Source organism: Bos indicus, chromosome 20, assembly GCF_029378745.1.
Source record: "Bos indicus isolate NIAB-ARS_2022 breed Sahiwal x Tharparkar chromosome 20, NIAB-ARS_B.indTharparkar_mat_pri_1.0, whole genome shotgun sequence".
NCBI classification, from domain to species: domain Eukaryota; kingdom Metazoa; phylum Chordata; class Mammalia; order Artiodactyla; family Bovidae; genus Bos; species Bos indicus.
Window position 1 is genome coordinate 35,847,982 of NC_091779.1, and position 19,468 is coordinate 35,867,449.

The window sequence follows — 19,468 nt, forward strand, 5'->3', positions numbered from 1 at the left end:
TGGTCTGTGCGCAGAGTGGAGCTGCAGGCACAGGCCCCGCCTGCACTCGTGGCGCTCACATCCATAATGGATGATGAAAGGAGGTCCTGGCCACCCGTGCCTGCTCTTCTCCGGCCTCCCGTCCCTGTGCTGCTGTGCCGTGACCCTCCATTGCTCATTCCTTCTGCCCCATTCATCATGGCTCTTGAGCTTCATGTCCCTGCCCAGCTATGGCACTACCTGATCCTTGGTTCTTTTTTGTTTTGTTTTTTCCCAGCTGCAGAATTGATCTGTATGACCAAGTAACTGCCGTAGAGCAGCATTTCTAAACTTGGCTGAAGGTTTATCTAGGTTAGCACCATTTTGCAGTGTATGTACAATGAAATGATTTGTATAACTCTGGCTCATTTTCATGAGGTTTACCTTAAAACATTATTTTTAACACTAGTAAAAATCCTTCTTTCTTGAAGATGATCTCAAAATAGAGCAGGCTCTTGGAATGGGAAATAGGATCCTCCTCACTTGGAATTACGACCCCAACATGACCTGCGACTATGTAATTAAGTGGTGTAACTCATCTCAGTCTGGACCCTGCCTCATGGACTGGAAAAAAGTCCCTCCAAACAGTACTGAAACTGTAATAGAATCTGGTAAGTGTCTCTCAGAGTTCTTTAAAGATATTTTTTAAATTTACTTTTTATTGGGGTGACATTGGTTTATAATAACATCATGCAGGTTTCATGTGTACACCATTATGTTTCTATTTCGGTTACACTACAGCGGCTAACCACCAAAAAAACCTTTTTTTTAAGAGCAGCACGTGGAGTGACTGGTTGCAGTGCAGTGACTGTTCCCCCTCACCACTGGGCTGGACATGGATTGGTTTAACTTTTTTGGAAAGCAGTTTCTGGCAGTATGTGTGTGAAACAGTTCATAGACTTTGATCTCGTCATTACTTGCCTAGGAATGTATTCTAAGGAAGAAAATCCAAGAGCAGCACAGATGTACATCTAAGAATGTTCAGCACAGCATTGTTTATAATTATAATGACCTCATTTGCCATCTTTTTGCCCATGTTTGCCCACAAGCCAGGTTACTGAGCACAAAGGACTTGCACCCAATACCACTTCCCCTGATGCAGGTCAGGGGTGCAGTGAGGGGCGGGGGGCAGCTCAGGAGCTGCAAGCCTAAGATGATGCAGCCAAGAGGGGTGTGCGGTTACCTGCAGGCCGAGCCAGCCTTGTCCTTGGGAACCCTAGCCTCTCTGCACTGTCACTGTTCTTCTGAGTCCCTGGCATGAGTGAGTGTGCCTCTGCCTGTGGGAACTGTGGAACCTCTTGGCAGTGAAGCTTCTGACGTCACCACCCCCCAGCCTGGGCCCGTTCTCCCTCACGTGTGAGTGAAGTTCAGGAGCGCGAGCAGCTGCTGAGCCTTCTCTCCCAGGAATCACGCTCTGCTCGTTTACTTTGTTCACTGTCAGATGGTCAGGGTGAGCCCCATGCGTTGGATTCCTACATGGAGCTTCAGGTTTTTTTTTCCAGTTCTACTTGGAATACAGCCAGATTCTTTCATGTGCATAATTGGCCAAGGCCTCGATGGTTGCCTTTCTTTTTCCTTGCCGAGTATGTCATCCCTTACCAGCGAAGTACAGCCCAATCTTACACAGCCGTAGTGTGCTCTGTATAAATTATGACCCCTCTTCCCTCCTTTCTCACTTTGGCCTTGAGAATGATCAGAATGGACTGGGGCAGGGTGGAATGATGCGGAGAGGTGAGAAATGTATCTTTAGCTGGAATATCTGGGATATAAGATGAAGTTGAAACCTGTAGGGTGAGAAGGAGGACCTTCGATGCAGAGGCCCCGCATAGCATATTATTGTTAGCTCTTCACATCTGTCCTGCCAGCTGCTCCAGGCCAGGGGTCCTGTTACATCCATCCTGCTTTGCATTGTATTGAGGAGACATTTGAAAGTGATTAACTTGGATCGAAGTTGAAATGCTTTTCTTGTTTGTCTTGTGGAGTTAATAGCACTAAATGCTGATGCTATAAAGAGGAATAGACTCTTAAGTCCCATTTCCTTTAACCCCGAGGTGTCGTGTAGAGTGGAAATTTTAGTATCTGCTTCTTGGAACAAGGGGAGAGCAATGGGTTCTTCCAACCCACAAATAACCCTAGTTAGGGAAGGGCTTTTCAGAGGTGTGCTACAGACCTGGGACCATTTCAGAAACTGACCCAGGACCAAATCTAGGAAGAAGCTGTCATTGCTTAGTTTGAAGGAACAAAATGAAAACCTTGATTACTATTTTTTTTCCCTTCAAGATGATGTCATGTTATAATACTAAATTTTTCATTGCAACAGATGTGAATTTAATTTTTGTCAAGTCAGTTTTCACTCTGAATGTTTACTAGTTTTGGAAACGCAAATATATTTTCTGTAACCTTTGTAAAATTAGCTTTGGAAATTTCAAAGTGAGTTATTTTCAGTTTGAGATTTCTAAAATAGATATTCATAGTCATATGTACTTAGGAAAGCTTACTGATTGTGTTCATCCTGTAGATCAGTTTCGACCAGGTGTAAGATATAATTTTTCGGTGTATGGGTGCAGAAATCAAGGATATCAATTATTACGTTCTGTAATTGGATATGTAGAAGAATTGGGTAAGTTAAATGGGTAAGTTTTCTTAGAGTTGAAGATAACATGAGAAATTATAAGTAGACATCAATTTTAAGATTGAATTCTAAAAATAGATTGAATTGAGATGTGTATTAGTTCAAGGAAGAAAAATAAGTTAGATGATAACTGTAAAATTATTGATAATTACTTATCCTTACTTCATTTGTTTAATGTTTACATTTGACAGTTTTACTCTTGTCATAGAGAAAACTAAGTCTTATTTTGGATGTCAAAAAGACTTACCATGTGCTTTTACAAATTTTAAAAACTGTTTATTTAAGACTATCACTAAAAGGGGAAATAGAAATAGTCTATTGGAGTAGCCACTTAAAGATTTTGCATAGGTTTTGCAAACCCCACCCCCCCCATATGTTTTATACCTGAAAGTTGTAAATTCTACCTTTGTATATTCATAGTAAAAGTGCTATGATAATATATGTGAAAGTTTATGATTAAATAAAGAATAATGTTCTAATTCCAGGCTCAGCTATTTTTGAGGCTAGAAATCTCATTAAACCTTAATGTCTTGCTCTGTATTAGTAAACTCTCCTTTAAGTGTGGGCTTCTTTTCTTTTACAGCTCCAGCTGTTGCTCCAAATTTTACTGTTGAGGATACATCTGCAGATTCTATATTAGTGAAATGGGAAGAAATTCCTGTGGAAGAGCTTAGAGGATTTTTAAGAGGATATTTATTTTACTTTGAAAAAGGAGAGAGAGACACATCTAAGATAATGGGTTTGGAACCAGGTGAGTAAATTACTAGAATAAGTATATACTGTTTCTTAGAAGTTCTATATTAATTACAAAAAATGGAGAGAAAGAAGAAAGAAAAGGTAAAACAAAATGCTACTGAATAGTTTCAACTGGTCTCCCAAAACTCTGAACAATAAGGAAGTGAAAATGAAGTCATTTGATGAATATGAGATTTTTCAAGATTTTAGTATGTGATAAATGGCATGTGGTCTTTAAGAAATCATTTAAATCATTTATTCTGAGGCCTTTGATTATGATCCCCACAGGACTGAGAACATCTCTTACTAATCTTGCATGATTCATAACAAAGCATCTTATGAAGGTTACCTTAAGAAAAAAAAAGTCTTCCTGCATTTATGCTGATGGAGGCGAAAACTCAGGAACCTGAAGAATGGCTTCAGAGCCTCCTTTTATTTGACAAAGAGCTATCCCCACAGTTAGGCAAGGCCTTAATGAGCTGGGAAACTTAATTGGCTTGATAGAGCATGTGTGTGTCCCTTATATCTTAAAAACTTAGAGTCAGTCGTGACAATTAGTAAGTGTATGCACGGAGGAGACCTTTGAGAATCCTGAAATTTACAAATACAGAAATGTTTATGCAGACTTTTGGCTTTAAATCCTCAATGACATTTCTGTTCAAAGTCAGATGCTTCTTATTTATGACTGAATAACACAAGCATGTATCATCTCTTCAATTTGAGAGCTTTTGTTTTCCTTAATGACCTTTTCTTGGAAAGAAACTGTTGTAACTATTTAATGACTGTCTGACAAGTAGAGAACAAGCAATGCCACAGGGACATGCTGCCCACCTGGGCATTAGTTTAGTCACCTCTGGAGAACAGCAGCATAAACATGTGCCTCCCCAAATCACAGAGTTCTGCATTTCCTAAACTTTCAGAGTTGAGGCAAACCCTAACTATCAGATGCTGCAAATATCCAGAAAAAAAAAGTGCTCAGTCATGTCCAACTCTTTGCGACCCCATGGACTGTAGCCCACCAGACTCCCCTGTCCAAGGGATTCTCCAGGCAAGAGTACTGGAGTGGGTTTCCATTCCCTTCTCCAGGGGATCTTCCCAACCCAGGGATTGAACCCACGTCTCCTGCGTTGCAGATGATTCTTTACCATCTGAGCCACCAGGGAAGCCCAGACATTATACCAGAGTCTGGTGTAATTTCCCTCAGGAGCTCAGAAATTTTGCACTTGAACCAAAGGTTCTCAGAAATTTTGCACTTGAATCAGTTAAAATTATAGCATGTAGACTTCTAGAGTGGATTGGTCCCTAAAATTAGAGTAAAACAGAAGGAAAAAAAAAGAAAAAACCATAAAGCCAATAAAGACAGAACCAGAGAGGCAAAAAAGAGGATATTGAAACTTTAGAACATGGAAGTGGGCTGAGTGAACTAGAGGAGTAGATGGTGGGATAGTCTAGGTGGACAGTCGGGCGGGCATCAGTTAGAAGTAGTTTGGTTTATCCTGAAGGGCCAGCAGTGGAGGCCAATGGTAAGGATGAGTCTGGGCTGAACATCGGGAGTTGACTGAAGGTGTGTAAGCATCAGTTAGAACCCCCAAGTCCTACAGAGTGTCATGTAGCTCACATGAGTGCCCTCTCCCCTGAATGAGAACAGATTTATTCCGAACCAGAGAGCCTCCAGGCAGGGGAGACCACAACAGACAGTGTGACTTTCCTTCTTCCTCCTTTCCACAAGGTTAATATATCTTCAGCTAGGCATGTTTCCCAGACAAGAGGTGAGAGGATTAAATGGTTCCTGAGAAAAAACATAAAACATGCTGAGATTCAGGGGGTTACCCCAATGAAAAGCCAGGAACCCAGCTGGTCATTTCCTATCAGTAAGAGACATGAAGCCCACCCACCAATAAACCCCACCTGTGCTCACCAGGCTTCCAGTGAGCCATTTAGTAGCTCACTCTGAAACATGAGGAGTATCCAGGATTAACCAGATGATTGAGAAAGCTTCTAACCTGCAAGACAGACACCAGGAGAAATCAGAGGAAACAAATGTTATGTGGGAACAGAAGTAAAAAAAACAAAACTATTCTTGGATAATTGAGGTACTGTTGAAAAGACATGATGTTATAAAAAGGAACAAACAAGACAGTTATGAATTCCTCAGAATTAAAACTGTGATCGAGGAAATTTTTAAGGAATTAAATAGAAGTAGAAATATTAAAGGGAAAATGGGGAAATTCTTTTGAAAATGAGACAAAGGCAAAAGAGCCTTGGAGGTAAAAGAAAGTTGCAGCTTGAGTCAAAGACCTACCCTGTCCTCCTTTATAAGAGTTCTGTTAGAAGAGTGGAATGGAAGGAAGGAAATTTCCAAAGAAATAGCCCGAGAAAATTTCCCAAAATCAAAAGACCTCAGTGTATGCAGTAAAAGGTGCCATTAAATACACCAGTAAAATGGAGAAATAGATCTATGCTGAATATGTCATGGTGAATTTTCAGAGCACCTAATACATAAAGAAAAAGTCCTAGAAACAAAAGAAAAGCAGTTATGGTGCCCGGATCAGGAATAAGAATGGCAGTTCTCAACAACATACCGGATACTAGAAGATATTACAGCTAAAATACTGAGTAAAAAATTGTTTTCAACCTAAAATAATACTGTAGTCAAGCCAATTTATCTACAGATACGGTAGTATCTGTACTACTTCTGTGAGAATAGAAGAAGACATTTTTAGACAGCTGAGGCTGCACATATTACTTCCCCCAGCTATCCCTTCTCCAAAAGCTACTAGAAGAGTAGTAGCTCTCAACACAAGGAAATAAGTGGGGCAGGGAGTCCCAGGACAAGGGCCCCTGGAAGGCTTTCAGTGCATAGAAGACGCCCTGGGAAGCAACCTGACGAAAACCAGACAGGGGCTGGGGAAGCCACAGCACTGGGACTTAGTTGTGTTGGATCACATGGAAAATTGTGTTGAATATTCATTGAAGGATGTGGGAAGAATTAGTAACTGGTACATCAAACAAATAAGGAAGAAAGGCAGTTAAAACAACAGAAAAATAAGAAAGGAAACATCATATCTAGCAGTTTGTCTTAGCAATACTTCATGTTTATATAATCATGATAATATAAACACTGAATTTACCAAATTTTTTTGTTTTTCTGCCAGTAATGTGGGGTTGAGGGGAGAAGGGGTAGTGCTTGTGTGTTAGAGCTAACATCTAAAATTTAAAAGTCAAGCACTACCAGTTTAGGTTTCCCTGGTGGCTCAGTCAGTAAAGAAGATGCCTGCAATGCAGGAGACTGCCTTGCAGTACAGTAGACCCAGGTTCAATCCCTGGGTCAGAAAGATTCCCTGAGAAGGAAATGGCAACCCACTCCAGTGTTCTTGCCTGGGAAATCCCATAGAAGAGTTTCATGGGCTGTAGTCCATGGGATTGCAAGAGTCAGACATGACGTAGTGACTAAACCACCACCAATCTAAGTTTATTTCAAAAATGGAAGTGAATACTCACAGAAACTGATAACTTGATTTTGAAGTGATTGGTTGGGGGGAGGGAGATGCAGGCAGGCAACTGCTGCTTTTTATTAGCCATATAGTGTAATTTAGTTTTTAAGCTATTGAACTGCACTATTTTGGTTAAAATTTTAAAAAACAATAGTTTAAACAATTCTTCTCATTTCCTTTTAAAACAGTTCCAAGGCGTCCTCACTGGTGTCTTACTTGAGACCTTGGTTTCCTGAGTAATTTGGAGTGATCTCCATTGATTCGTGCTCGTACTCCCTTGAGTTTCTCACTTGACTCACAGACAGATGGTCAGCTCAAGTGACAGCATCCCTGCCCCCATGGGTTTGGGTTGCAGTGGGTTTTCATGCTCTTAGTAACAGAAAGAAAAGAGGCTTTTATTGATTGCCTGCCGTATGCCAGGCATTATTCTAGAGAATGTGCATGGAAATTTCTGAGAGCTTCGAAACAGCTCTGAGAGCTGAGTCATGATATGGGATTTCACAGTTAGAGAAACTCAGGTTCAGAGTGGTTCAAATAATAGATCCAGATAACCCAGCTACTAATTGGTAGAGGCGGAAGTGAACATGGTGCTGACTGGCACTACAGGCCTTGGCCCTGGAGGCGACTAGCATTCAGACTCACTTAAAAATGATATGTGACAGGTTTGAGTAACCAGGTGTTTAAAAATAGTATAGAGATCAGTAATAATCTTCTTCACTTGAAAAACAGGTCGTTTTGACACAAAGGTTAAGAATATTACTGACATATCCCAGAAGACACTGAGGATTGCTGATCTTCAAGGTAAAACAAGTTACCACCTGGTCTTGCGAGCCTACACAGGTGGAGGAATGGGCCCAGAGAGGAGCATGTTTGTGGTGACAAAGGAAAACTGTGAGTTAAATATTGTGATTGAGTTGCTTTCCATACTCAAATGCATTGGGTTTCTAGTGATTTTTGTTTATATAGAAAACCCCCCTTCTTTAAATTTCACATTTTGTTATACTTTTAAAGTAGGTGGAGGGCAGTGTTGAAAGGCCTGAATGACTTCATATTTATTCTTACCAGTTATCTGAACCTACTGTCTAATGCATACTTGAGAAATTAAGGGCTTGAGGATATCTGAAGTTCAGAGTTCTAAATTCATGTTGAACTTATGGTCAAGTGGTTTAAAATTTTTTGCCCGAAATATTCTGAGATTTTTAACATATCCAGGGAAGAATGTAAGAAACAGCCTTAAAAGAGTATAAAGCATAACACTTATAAATTTGAGATGGAAAGTAGAGGAGATGGACTTGATTAGTTGGTCAACAGCAAAGAACTTTCATTGGTCACAGGCTTGTTCTCTAGCCCTGGCTTGAAGGTCATACATGCCTTTAAATAAAGGAGGGCCATGTGGAGATAGCGCTCACCTGGGGGTGATTTTGCCTCCTGGGGACACTTGGCATTGTATGGTGCCGTTTTGATTGTGCTACTGGTGTCTGGTGGTTAGAGGCTGAAGGATGCTGTTAATCTTCTTCCAGTACATGGAACAGCCTCTTCCCCACCAGCACATGTCAAAGAAATATCTGCCCTAAAATGTTAGGAGTGCCAAAGTAGGGAAACCCTGCCCTAAAGAAGTTATGTGTTAGTATAAAAATCATTACAGTACTTTTTAAGGTTATGTTTTAATAATTTTTCAGTTTCTCTGGAGCAGTTAGGGTTTTTTCTTCAAATAATCTACTGACTTAAATGTCTTATGATATGAATTTATTGAGGTCATATATTAAAATGATGACTTTAACATCTGCAATGTTCTCTCTTCAGCTGAGGGTTTGATTATTGCCATCCTCATCCCAGTGGCAGTGGCTGTCATCATTGGAGTGGTAACAAGTATCCTTTGCTATCGGAAACGAGAATGGTAATGATTTACTCTCGCTGTTTTGTTCTTAAGGGCATGATTGATTAGTTCATGTGTTGAGAGTCTGACACAGCTTGCGACTGAACAAAATAACAAGTCCACCTTTTTGGTGGAAACTAGGTAATAAATATTTATACTGGTCAGAATTAATTTTGGAGATAATATTAGACAAGAACATGGCATATTATTTACAGGTTTTAAAACTTAACAAAGGAAAAGTGTAAATTTTCCCTACTATGGACAGGGAGGTCTGGCAGGCTGCAGTCCATGAGGTCACAGAAAGTAAGACATGACTGAGCATGCACAAAAGCATATTTACTAATTAAAGTAGTAGCCATTGTACTAAAAAAAATATTTAAAGGCATACATACGTCAGTAGCTATATGCAGGGTTGAATGTAGTTTAATGATTGAGCTCTCACTTGTCCTGGTGATCTATTTAGAGAGTCTGGTCATTTATTTAACAAATGTGAATGGCCCTCCCATGTGAAGGGAGGTGCAGTGGTAGACTAAATAAGTATGATCCTTAGACATGTAGAATAGTGGGGAGGATGGACTCGAACCCATAATCATTTAATAAATACATGCGGAGACGTGTGAGTGGGTGCTGGAAAGAGCGCAGGCGCGAGAGAGAACAGTGGGGAGACATGTCTCTGTGGGCAGTCAGGTTCCCCCGTGGAGGTCCCTGGAACAGGGGAAGAGGAGAGCATGTGCCAGGCAGAGGGAAAGGCTTCTCTGAGGGCCTGCAAATTGGAAAGAGCTTGATCTTCTGGAGAAAGCAGCGTGTGTTTGGGTGCAGTGACCACGTGAGTGGCGTGAGCTGAGGTGAGCGGGCTGAGGAAATCGCGCCTCATGCTCAGCCAGCAGGAGCTGTCCTGGGCTGGGCTTCAGGCAAATGGCTGTCTTCATTTGGTCCTTACTGGCCTTCAAAATGCCGTCATTCATGGTAAAGAAGAGAATATGTTCTAGCAATCCTGGCTTATAAATCAGTATAGTAACGGTTTAAAACGATAGAATACCCTGTTTGGTAACCACATTCTCATTGCCAAAAACCACATTTTTAAGGCAATTTCCATTCAGAAAAAATATAAAATAAGGAGATAGAGTGGAAGAGCATTTTGGACATACATTGACAACGTTTTTTTTTTTTTTCCTATAGGAATTTCAAACGATAAAAAAAATTAACAGCTGTAACTATGATAGGGCACTAAGCAAATCTCGTTTTTGTGTTTAGTTTTTGCTTAAGATTGATAGCCTTCCTTTTTCTGATAGTGCAGGAAAAGTCTGTTTTGAGTAGTAGAGAACTGAAAATGCAAATATGTTCCCAAGTAGTTAATGGTACTGAATCCAGTCTGCAGCATGAACATTTTGGTTATATGAGTAATGCCTGTATCTTTTGACTGGATAGCACAGTCAGCATCTTAACTCTTTTCTTTCCGTTTTCATAAGATACGTAAGATATTATAGTTCTAGAAATAGAAGCACTGTTTGTAGTTTTCAGATAGGAACCTCTGAATGCATTGTATGAAAGCTCTAGCGACCGATCACACTGAAAATGATTTTCCCTTTTTATCTCAGGTGTTCATTAGCATATTCATATGAAACGTCAAAATAAACCTGGTAACTTACTAACTCGTTGTCTAACTGATAATCCTGTAGGTATTAAATGTATTTAATCATCTTTATTTAAAGGATTAAAGAAACCTTCTATCCTGATATTCCAAATCCAGAAAATTGTAAAGCTTTACAGTTTCAAAAGAGTGTCTGTGAGGTAATCCTTTATTTTCTTACATTTACCTTTGAAGTACTGACTTCCTTTTTTTAGTCTTTTGTGAAAAGTTTTTAACATGCCAGTGTCATGCACAGTAAAATGTACTAAGAAAATAGCAGTGCTTGAGCATCTGCTGAACTTGTAAAATTATTAATTTTAAATTGTTGGTGCATGCTCTTTTTTCTTTTCACTGCTATTAAGAGCAAGGAGAATACTGATATGTAGAAAAAAGTAGCTTTGCTCTAGTATGAGCTAAAGAATAGTAGAGATGCAATTTTATAAGCATCTGCGAAAAATATATAAAATAATGCTTCTTTTTGTAGGTGGAGCATCGCAGCAGCTTTTCATGGTATCCCTAATCCCTGTTTTAAAATTTATTTCTAGGGAAACAGTGCTCTTAAAACATTGGAAATGAATCCTTGTACCCCAAATAATGTCGAGGTTCTGGAAACTCGGTCAGTGGCTCTCAAAATAGAAGATACAGAGATAATGTCTCCGGTGGCTGAGCGTCCAGAAGATCGCTCTGACGCAGAACCGGAGAACCATGTGGTTGTATCCTATTGCCCACCCGTCATCGAGGAAGAGCTAGCGAACCCGGGAGCGGAAGGCGGCGGGGCCTCACAAGTCATCTACATTGACGTCCAGTCCATGTACCAGCCTCAGGCGAAACCAGAGGGGGAGCTGGACAGTGACCCTGTAGGGGGAGCAGGCTATAAGCCGCAGATGCACCTCCCCGTTACTTCCACTGTAGACGATCTGGATGCAGATGATGACTTAGATAAAACTGCAGGTTACAGACCTCAGGCAAATGTAAACACTTGGAACTTGGTATCTCCAGACTCACCTCGGTCCACAGACAGCAACAGTGAGATTGTGTCTTTTGGAAGTCCGTGCTCCATTAACTCCCGACAGTTTTTGATTCCGCCTAAAGATGAAGATTCTCCTAAATCAAGTGGAGGCGGATGGTCCTTTACAAACTTTTTTCAGAACAAACCGAATGATTAAGTGTCCCCCGTCACTTCAGTCCACCATCTCAATAAGCCCCCATTGCTAGAGCTGCCACATCAACACAAGGCACCTTGGAGGGATCCTGTGAAGTGTTGCTAGTGGGGTGGACTTCACTCTCACAAGTTACACTAAGAAGTGTTAATGTGCTTTTCATGCAGTCTCAAAGCCAAAGTACAGTAACTCAGAAATTGGATCCACACAACTCACAATTTGGAGCTATTTGGGATTCGAGCCAAAGAATTCTCACATTACTCTGCCTTCAAGAAGCTTTTCAAGAACAAGCAGTGCCAGGCCCATTCGTGCAAAACAAACCCTGCAGCAGCTATATTCTGTTCTGTTGTTCATCGGGTTTTCTCACACTTATAATTTATGGAATTGCACGCAGATTTGCAGGCAGGGGGGTAAAATGTCAAAGTAACAGGTGACGTTACTTGCCTGACATTTGCTCCATTCCAGATGAAAACCAAGCACAGATTTGGAAACTTTTGACATTATTCTTTATCCACAGCATTTAAGAAAATTAATATAATTTTTAATGTAGCAGCAGCTATTTAGTGTTTTGTTTGATAAAGTATGCTGATTTCTGTGCCTACTGTATAATGGTTATCAAACAGTTTTCTCAGGGGTACAAACTTGGAAAACGAGCGTGAAACTGACCAGCCCAAATCAGAATCATGTCTCCTTGCTTTGGTAGGCGTTTTATGTTGTTCCATTATTTTTTAGTGTTTGTGCTAGCTTCCCTTATTAGGTTGCCCTAATATTTAAAAGTAAATTTCTAAGACTGTAGATTTTAAGTTTTTTTTTTTAATTGTGTTTTTTTATGACAGTGTCAGTTTTATAAATATATGAGCAAATTCAATATTATTCATAAACACAGGATTCCAGTGACTTACTATTTGAGACGACTACTAAGCAATATCTGGCAGCATCAGCTGTCTGTATAGGTGGGATTGGCCTCAGTTCCTCCTGAGAAGACCACGCTTTGAGCCCTGGTTGCCCGGGCAGCGTGAGCATCTCTGACACCTGCTAACAGGTGTTCTTTCTCATCGCACATCTTAGCAGTTTCTTCCTCTTCATCAGTCCAAGCTAGTTGTTTCAGTCCTCAAACTTTTCAATATAAAACTAAAAAAGATAATGCTTCCTAACAGGGACAGTTGCTCAAGGGCTCTTTCATAGAGAATGTTACTACAGCGGATTTGAATCCATGGGCGTACCTGTATTAAAGGTGCTCTGGGAGATGTCCAGAGGGAGGTCCTCACAGCATTCTCTGTCCACCCCTGATCTTCACACATGATGTCTGAAATGAGTGTTGTTCTTGGAGAAGCAGATTGAAGAGCTAAAAACTGTATCTTATATTTTCCCTGCCCTCAGGTTGTCTGTGTATTTTATCTTTTGAGAGTTAAGGCCAGAGTACTTGAAAATTTGGAAGATCTGAAGAAGTCACGATAAGCCCCTTTTTATTTATCATTCGAGATTCTGTAGTGTATGTGCACATAATGGATCAGGTTTTTTTTCTTTTCTAGCCCATGATGTATCATTATAAAAAACATGTTGTAGAAAAAAGGTTCAACAAGGGACAAAAATCTACTTAGGTAGTACTCTGTTTTATGAATCCTGATTTTAATTGCTAGGATTCAATTAAATCCCAGAGCTTCCTGGTAGATGAACATGTGGAGTGAAATACAGTTAATTATGTATACACATAGTATACAGTAAAACCACATAATAGCTCATAGATATTTTCAACAATGAAAGTTGTATCAAACCAGAGCCACCTCTAAACAGTTTGCTCTGTCCTGTTATTTCTCCTGTTGGGCTCCTTCCCTTAGCTTTCACCCCAGACACTGAGCCCTGGGGCTGCCTTCTCTCCCTGCAGAAGCTTGTTTTTACCACACCCTTCTTTCCCCCAATTCATGCCTCTTTTCCCGTCAGAACTCACCAGTCCTATACCTCATCTCTTTAGGATAAGTGTTTAGTCCTCTAAAGTGTCCCTTTAGGCCAAGGTAGAAGTTTATTGATCTTCACTCCACTAACCTGAGATAATGGAAAAAGGCCGGAAGAGATTGTTTTGATTTCCATTATATGTGTCGTAGCTCCTACCATCTACCTACATAGCGACTCCTTTGTTCGGCTCATGGTGCATTTCACCGGGGCTCTCAAGTCCTCTCACTCCGTCCAAGGCTTCATAGCTTGTTCTCTATGAAGATTCAGAGTGCAGCTCACCTCTCCCCTGCCCCTGGGGATCTACACACAGGATTGCTGGGTTAATGAGCAGCAGAATGTCTCTCTAAGTCTGGGCAGGCTCCTTATTACTTGTGACAGGCTTAGAAGAGTGTGGCTTAGGTCTGAGGTCAGAACAGATTTCTCTATATTTCCCCTGTTGAAGACTGCCAGACCTCAGCTGCAGGTGGAAAGTGATTACCACCCAGCCCCTGGGCACCTGGGGACAGGGAGAGGGGAAGAAGACACCCTCTGACCCATATCCAGTTGTCTGTGTCACTGCAGACCCTGGTAAATACTCAGTGCCAGGACCCTGCATATGGGTGAGAGCTGGTCTAATAGGGCCTTGCTCTGTGCAGTCAGATTAGCTCCTCTTCTGAGGGAGGGCCTCCCTCCAGCCCTTCCTGATTGGAAGAATGATTGGGAAACCCACCTTTCCTGCCAAAGTTTCCAGTTAAAGCCCAGTCATTGGTTAGAAAATTCTAAATGTCTGAAATATATCCCAGTATGTCTTGATTAGTGCCATTAAAGGATACATTTTCACATCTCTTCCAAGCCAGCAAACCAAACTTCCCTTGTGAGGAATGGAGATTCTGATGGTCATTGTGACTACCTTTCTCTTATGAGTGGCCATCTGAAATAATACTTAACATAAAAATATTCTTGGAAGACTTAGCCAGGCTTTTGACACTAGATAGACCTTATTAACTGCGTATTGCATGGACTAGCATCCGTATACAATTGAAGTCTTCAGTGTGCTAAACCTGTAGGAGCCTGGGTTTGACATTGTGGCCCAAATATCTGAATAGTTGGGTGTTTATGTGCTTCAGTGATAGAGGTGCTCCATCCCTGCAGTTTACACAGAGTGGCAGCGATTCCCAGAAAAATTTACAGGCAGGAGTTTCAGCCTCATTTTCCATACCAGCATTGCTTTCACGGCTCATGGATCTGAAGGATTGCATTGAGAACATCTAGTCCTATTGCACTCTCAGAAACTGTGGGAAAAGTCATATTCTTAAACCTTCATGCAACTTGTATTCTTGTTGGAAATTAGTCCTGTGATTTCTTAGTTGTCTTCATACTGGCCATATTTAAAGAACATCACAGTCCTTTTTTGTACTTGAATAATTAGATGTAGTTTAGTGAAGGAGACATGTGAATGTTTTCTTCCAAAAGGAATTTGGAATCAGTTTTAACGAGTTTGAAATAAAAGTGCTCCCTAACCTGTTAATATGCAGAAAATATTATCTCAAATTTTTCTACTGCTGAGGCACATAATCTGATAAAACTTTTTTTTTTTTTCTGTTTAAGGTAGTTTTTACTGTTTTCTGTTCTGAACCATGTTAAAATTTGTATATCTTTTATAACATAGATTTCCCCCCTTATTTTGAAAGTATAAAATTGGGCATCTCAAAAGTCAAATGTGGGATCATTAGTTAATCACTAAGACTAGGCACATAATGGAAATTCAGTCAGGTTTTTTATTGACTGAGTCCCATCCCAGAATGTGTTGATTCAATAGAATTCTCCTGCAGGATGGTGCATGCCAAGATCTAGCTTGTATAGATCTGAGACCACTGGCTCACAGACTCAGATCTACTGTAGAAGTGACTCCACAGGTTGAGTGAAAACTTGGGTCTTACACAGATATCTTATTCTAATCTAATTTTAAATATTCACAGTAACTTTTATATGATGGGTTTACAATGTGGGACATGTTTGTACCAACCAATTAAGTTTGTTCTAGCAAATCAACACACTGATGTGTGAGTTTTACTGATTATAATGAACTTTCATTCTCCTGATAAACTCTTAAAAGCTTTTATTTTAAACTGATACTTCCTGCTAAAACAAAGTTTCGTGATACCATGGCCATTTTATTTTTTATATCCAGAAGAAAATCTTTGACAAAAGAAAACGATCTGTGGCTAAACTTACTGGCAGTGTAGCTTTTAGACATGACCTTAGAATATCATTGGAAACGACTTGTTTTGAATTTGGTCTATTTATACCTCCGTGGATTATGTGCCAAGGCTATTAATATTTAAACCTCTTACTTCAATTAGGTGGTGAGATTTTTATTCCTTTTCAGTTAGTACTTTTTGTCTTTTAACTATTACATGATCATACTCATGCTGATTTTAACACAGATGAACTATCTTTAATGCTGGTAATAGATTAACAAACAACATTCTGTTAATTGAGATGTCAGACTTTGTTGTATATGGTAAAGTTTCATGGGATGTGATTTGAATATATCCAAATCCTTATGATACTGGATTATGATGGAATTCTATTATTTTTAATCATGAATAGCATTTCTTTCTCTCTACATTAAGAATGTTAATATTTTGGATTATAAATCATGTTATCAAGAGAACTTACACGTGTGAGACAAATTCTAACTGTGGGACATTTTTATGAAAATTAAAAGTAGTGTTTTTAGAGAGAAACCCTCTGAATGTTTTTTTAATGTGCAAGTGCCTAGTTGAAGAAATACAGAAACAATAAATACAAAAGCTTTTAAATAAGTAAACTGTAACTGATTGAATATTAACCAAATACAAAAAGTAATAAATATTACTTTTTGGTTGCTATAACTGAATACCCAAAAACCTAAAAGATGCATTGGGGAAAAAATGAATGCTTAAGTGATAAGGAATTAATTTTTATTACATTTATTAATGCATATATCATCTAAAATTGCCTTTGCAGTAGCCAATCAGAACTTTAAAACAAAAAATTTTCTAACAATATAGACCTTACACTGCACAGAATCCCAAAATAATTTGTAAACCTGATTGAATTTCACTTAAGTGTATTGAATTTCTTTATACATTTAAAATGTACTTCCCTTTAGAATTATCCCATTTTAAATAGGTAGCTTTCAGTTTCTGAACTTACTATTTTTTTCCTAAGCATTCTAGTGGTATATTATAAAAGATCAAAAGATTTCTAGGTGGTAAAGCAATTTTATTTACGAAACATGGACAAGTTAACTGTTAGGTTTAACCTTAGCATTAGTATTTTTGTAGTTGATTATGGAAAACAATACTGAATAATTCTCATAAAATTTTTTTTCAAATCTCCACAGTTTGATTTTCAGTAATTTTCCCTATTATTTATGATATATCCTTCAATTCCAATTATTCCCTCCAGTATAATGTTTCAGAAAAATGACTGTTATGAATAAAACACACAAAAAAGAAACTCTCTTCCACTCATGGTTGTGGAAGGGTAGATATTCCTGGGATTGGGATTTATCCAATTATTTCCTCCAAAAGGGACAAGGCTTTTTTTTTACATTTCAATTAAGAAATTGCTTGAAAAAAATTTGGCCTGGATAGAGAGACATCCTCAGTTTGAGATAGAAAGTGAAGTCGCACAGTCGTGTCCGACTCTTTGCGACCCCATGGGCTACCAGGGAGTCTACCAGGTAGTCTACCAGGCTCCCAGGCTCCTCCGTCCATGGGATTCTCCAGGCAAGAATACTGGAGTGGGTTGCCATCTCCTTCTCCAGGGGATCTTCCCGACCCAGGGATCGAACCAAGGTCTCCCACATTGCAGGCAGACGCTATAACTTCTGAGCCACCAGGCTTGAGATGGTGCCACCCTAAAGTATGTCCAAAGGTAGAGTCGTTTTAAAGCACTCAGCTTTGCTCATAGAAGTGTGTTCCCTTTCCTTCTCTTTTGTCAGCCAGCTACAAGTCAGAGGTCCTTGCAATGCTAGACAGTCACCATTTTTTACTTTCAAAATTGCATTACAGTGAATTACTGTTTACAAAATACACATACTGTGAACAGATATAAGTTTTTGTCTTTTATAAGGTTGTTTGTAGAATGAGTGTTTTTTTAAAGGGGATGTTATATGTTAAATATTTTCAGTTTTTTATAAATACTAGTTAACTGTTTACTAATTTTTGTTTGGTCAGGTGTGTGCCAATGTAGCTGAAAGATAGGGAGAAACTGCAAATCCAAAACTGTTTAATTTCTTGAAATGTTACCACTACAGACTTTTTTTTTAATCCTGAATGATCAGTTGTGATGTTCGGCACCTAAAAATTGCGCTTAATCATGTCCGGAAGCAGTTAAATACACACATGCGGGAAGCAAACTGTATAGATCGCAGTATATTTGCGTGTTGCAGTCTGGTTCACAGAATTTCAGGTTTAACAGGGAATAAAATAACTCCACATACAGAGATAACAACTGAAGTATTTTCTGCCTTAATGAAAATTTGGAAATTATGTTGCTGTTAAAAGGAAAAATTTGGACATTTTATATCATTGTATAATTTCAGAATGTAGTGTCCGTATCTTTTGGGAAACATGGTCATAGCAAGAACATAGAAATTATAAGTAACCTATTACTAAGACACTTAAATATAAAACTAGTATGCTTGGCTGTTAACTCTAAAGATGTTACTTATGTCTGTTTTTAAAACATGCATGTATTTAACAATTTTATCATAGTATTGTCATGGAAAAAATAAATATATTTTCTTACACTGACAGATTTGGGCATTATTTAGGATGGGGGGATGGTTTCCTCCTATTTTAAGCACTTGGGAGAAGCGGTTTCTGCTTTGTTGTTAACACTTTTGGTTCTGTCTCAAAAATTACAGTGGCTGTGAAGTAATCACACAGGGCTATGACTAAATTTTTAGTATTTTAATATATTGCTATGTCATTGATAAAACCTTCCATATATTCCACTACATCTACATTCTATTTACCAAAGAAGTTAACTATAAAAACAAGTAGTGGGGAACCAGCATTTTAAAACAAATAATAAATACTGGTCCTTAAAGTATGGCTTTTCATTTATTTCCTCTGAGGATAACCTAAACATTTCTAGAGATTCTAAAAATATATCAAAATTTTATTGTCAAGTTTTTGAATTTGGAAATATAGTCATTGATTCAGCAAAACCCCAATAATTTTGAAGTATGAAGTGATCTTAAATGGAATTTCAAAAGGGGGTGATATGAAGTCTTTAGCATTATGCCGCCTCTGCTCACCCAGAGTAACAACTGATGTATTATGAATGGGTCTGTATTTAACCCGAAGAAACTGTTGACCAATTTTAAATTAACTGTGAAACACATGTTAGTGTTTAAGTACTAGAAGAGCTCGTACATGTGGTCTGTCCTTTAGGGAGACCTCGCTGCATATCTGGTTTCCCAGATGGTGAGTTCTTGAGCCAAAATGTATAGTGCAATCAACCCCGGGAACTTTTAAAAGGGTCAAAAAGAGTGGAATGATGTCATTATTAGGGGAAAACAAAATACAGATGTATGAATAATCATTATTTTAATACATAGCATTCAGCATCATACTAAAATGTTAGCTTACAAACTCACATTCATTACAAAGGGCCTGTGTAAGAATTAGTTTTCAACGGCCTGTAAATTTGATCTATTACCCTTCCCCTGGAATGACTAACAGTAAAATTGAATTAAAAAGTATTATTCAGTCTGTAAGAACCAGTGATGCTGAAGGAACAAGAGATATCTTGCACTGATCTGGGATTAAACTCAAGATGATTTTTATCCCAGAGTGATTACTTTCAGGTTAAAGAAACAAAAGTTGTTAAGGATGATTGTGATAGAAACTGTTAAGTGGGAATTATGTTAAAATGAGTACAATTGCCAAGTATGGGGGGCTTCCCAGGGGGCGCAGTGGTAAAGAATTC

The 19,468-nt window shown here is 39.0% G+C and overlaps 1 protein-coding gene across 2 annotated transcripts in view; it reads left to right on the top strand.

Annotated features, from left to right (window-relative positions):
- Window positions 1–18,285, top strand: part of LIFR (LIF receptor subunit alpha) — a 79,568-nt gene extending 61,283 nt beyond the window's left edge. For both annotated transcript variants that reach the window (XM_070774739.1, XM_070774740.1), the window contains exons 14-20: window positions 450–629; window positions 2,537–2,638; window positions 3,234–3,401; window positions 7,609–7,770; window positions 8,683–8,776; window positions 10,468–10,546; window positions 10,931–18,285. In XM_070774739.1, the coding sequence (XP_070630840.1) occupies window positions 450–629; window positions 2,537–2,638; window positions 3,234–3,401; window positions 7,609–7,770; window positions 8,683–8,776; window positions 10,468–10,546; window positions 10,931–11,551 (1,406 nt within the window). In that variant the 3' untranslated portion in view covers window positions 11,552–18,285. The remainder of the gene's footprint in view (window positions 1–449; window positions 630–2,536; window positions 2,639–3,233; window positions 3,402–7,608; window positions 7,771–8,682; window positions 8,777–10,467; window positions 10,547–10,930) is intronic.
- Window positions 18,286–19,468: the final 1,183 nt, after the last annotated feature.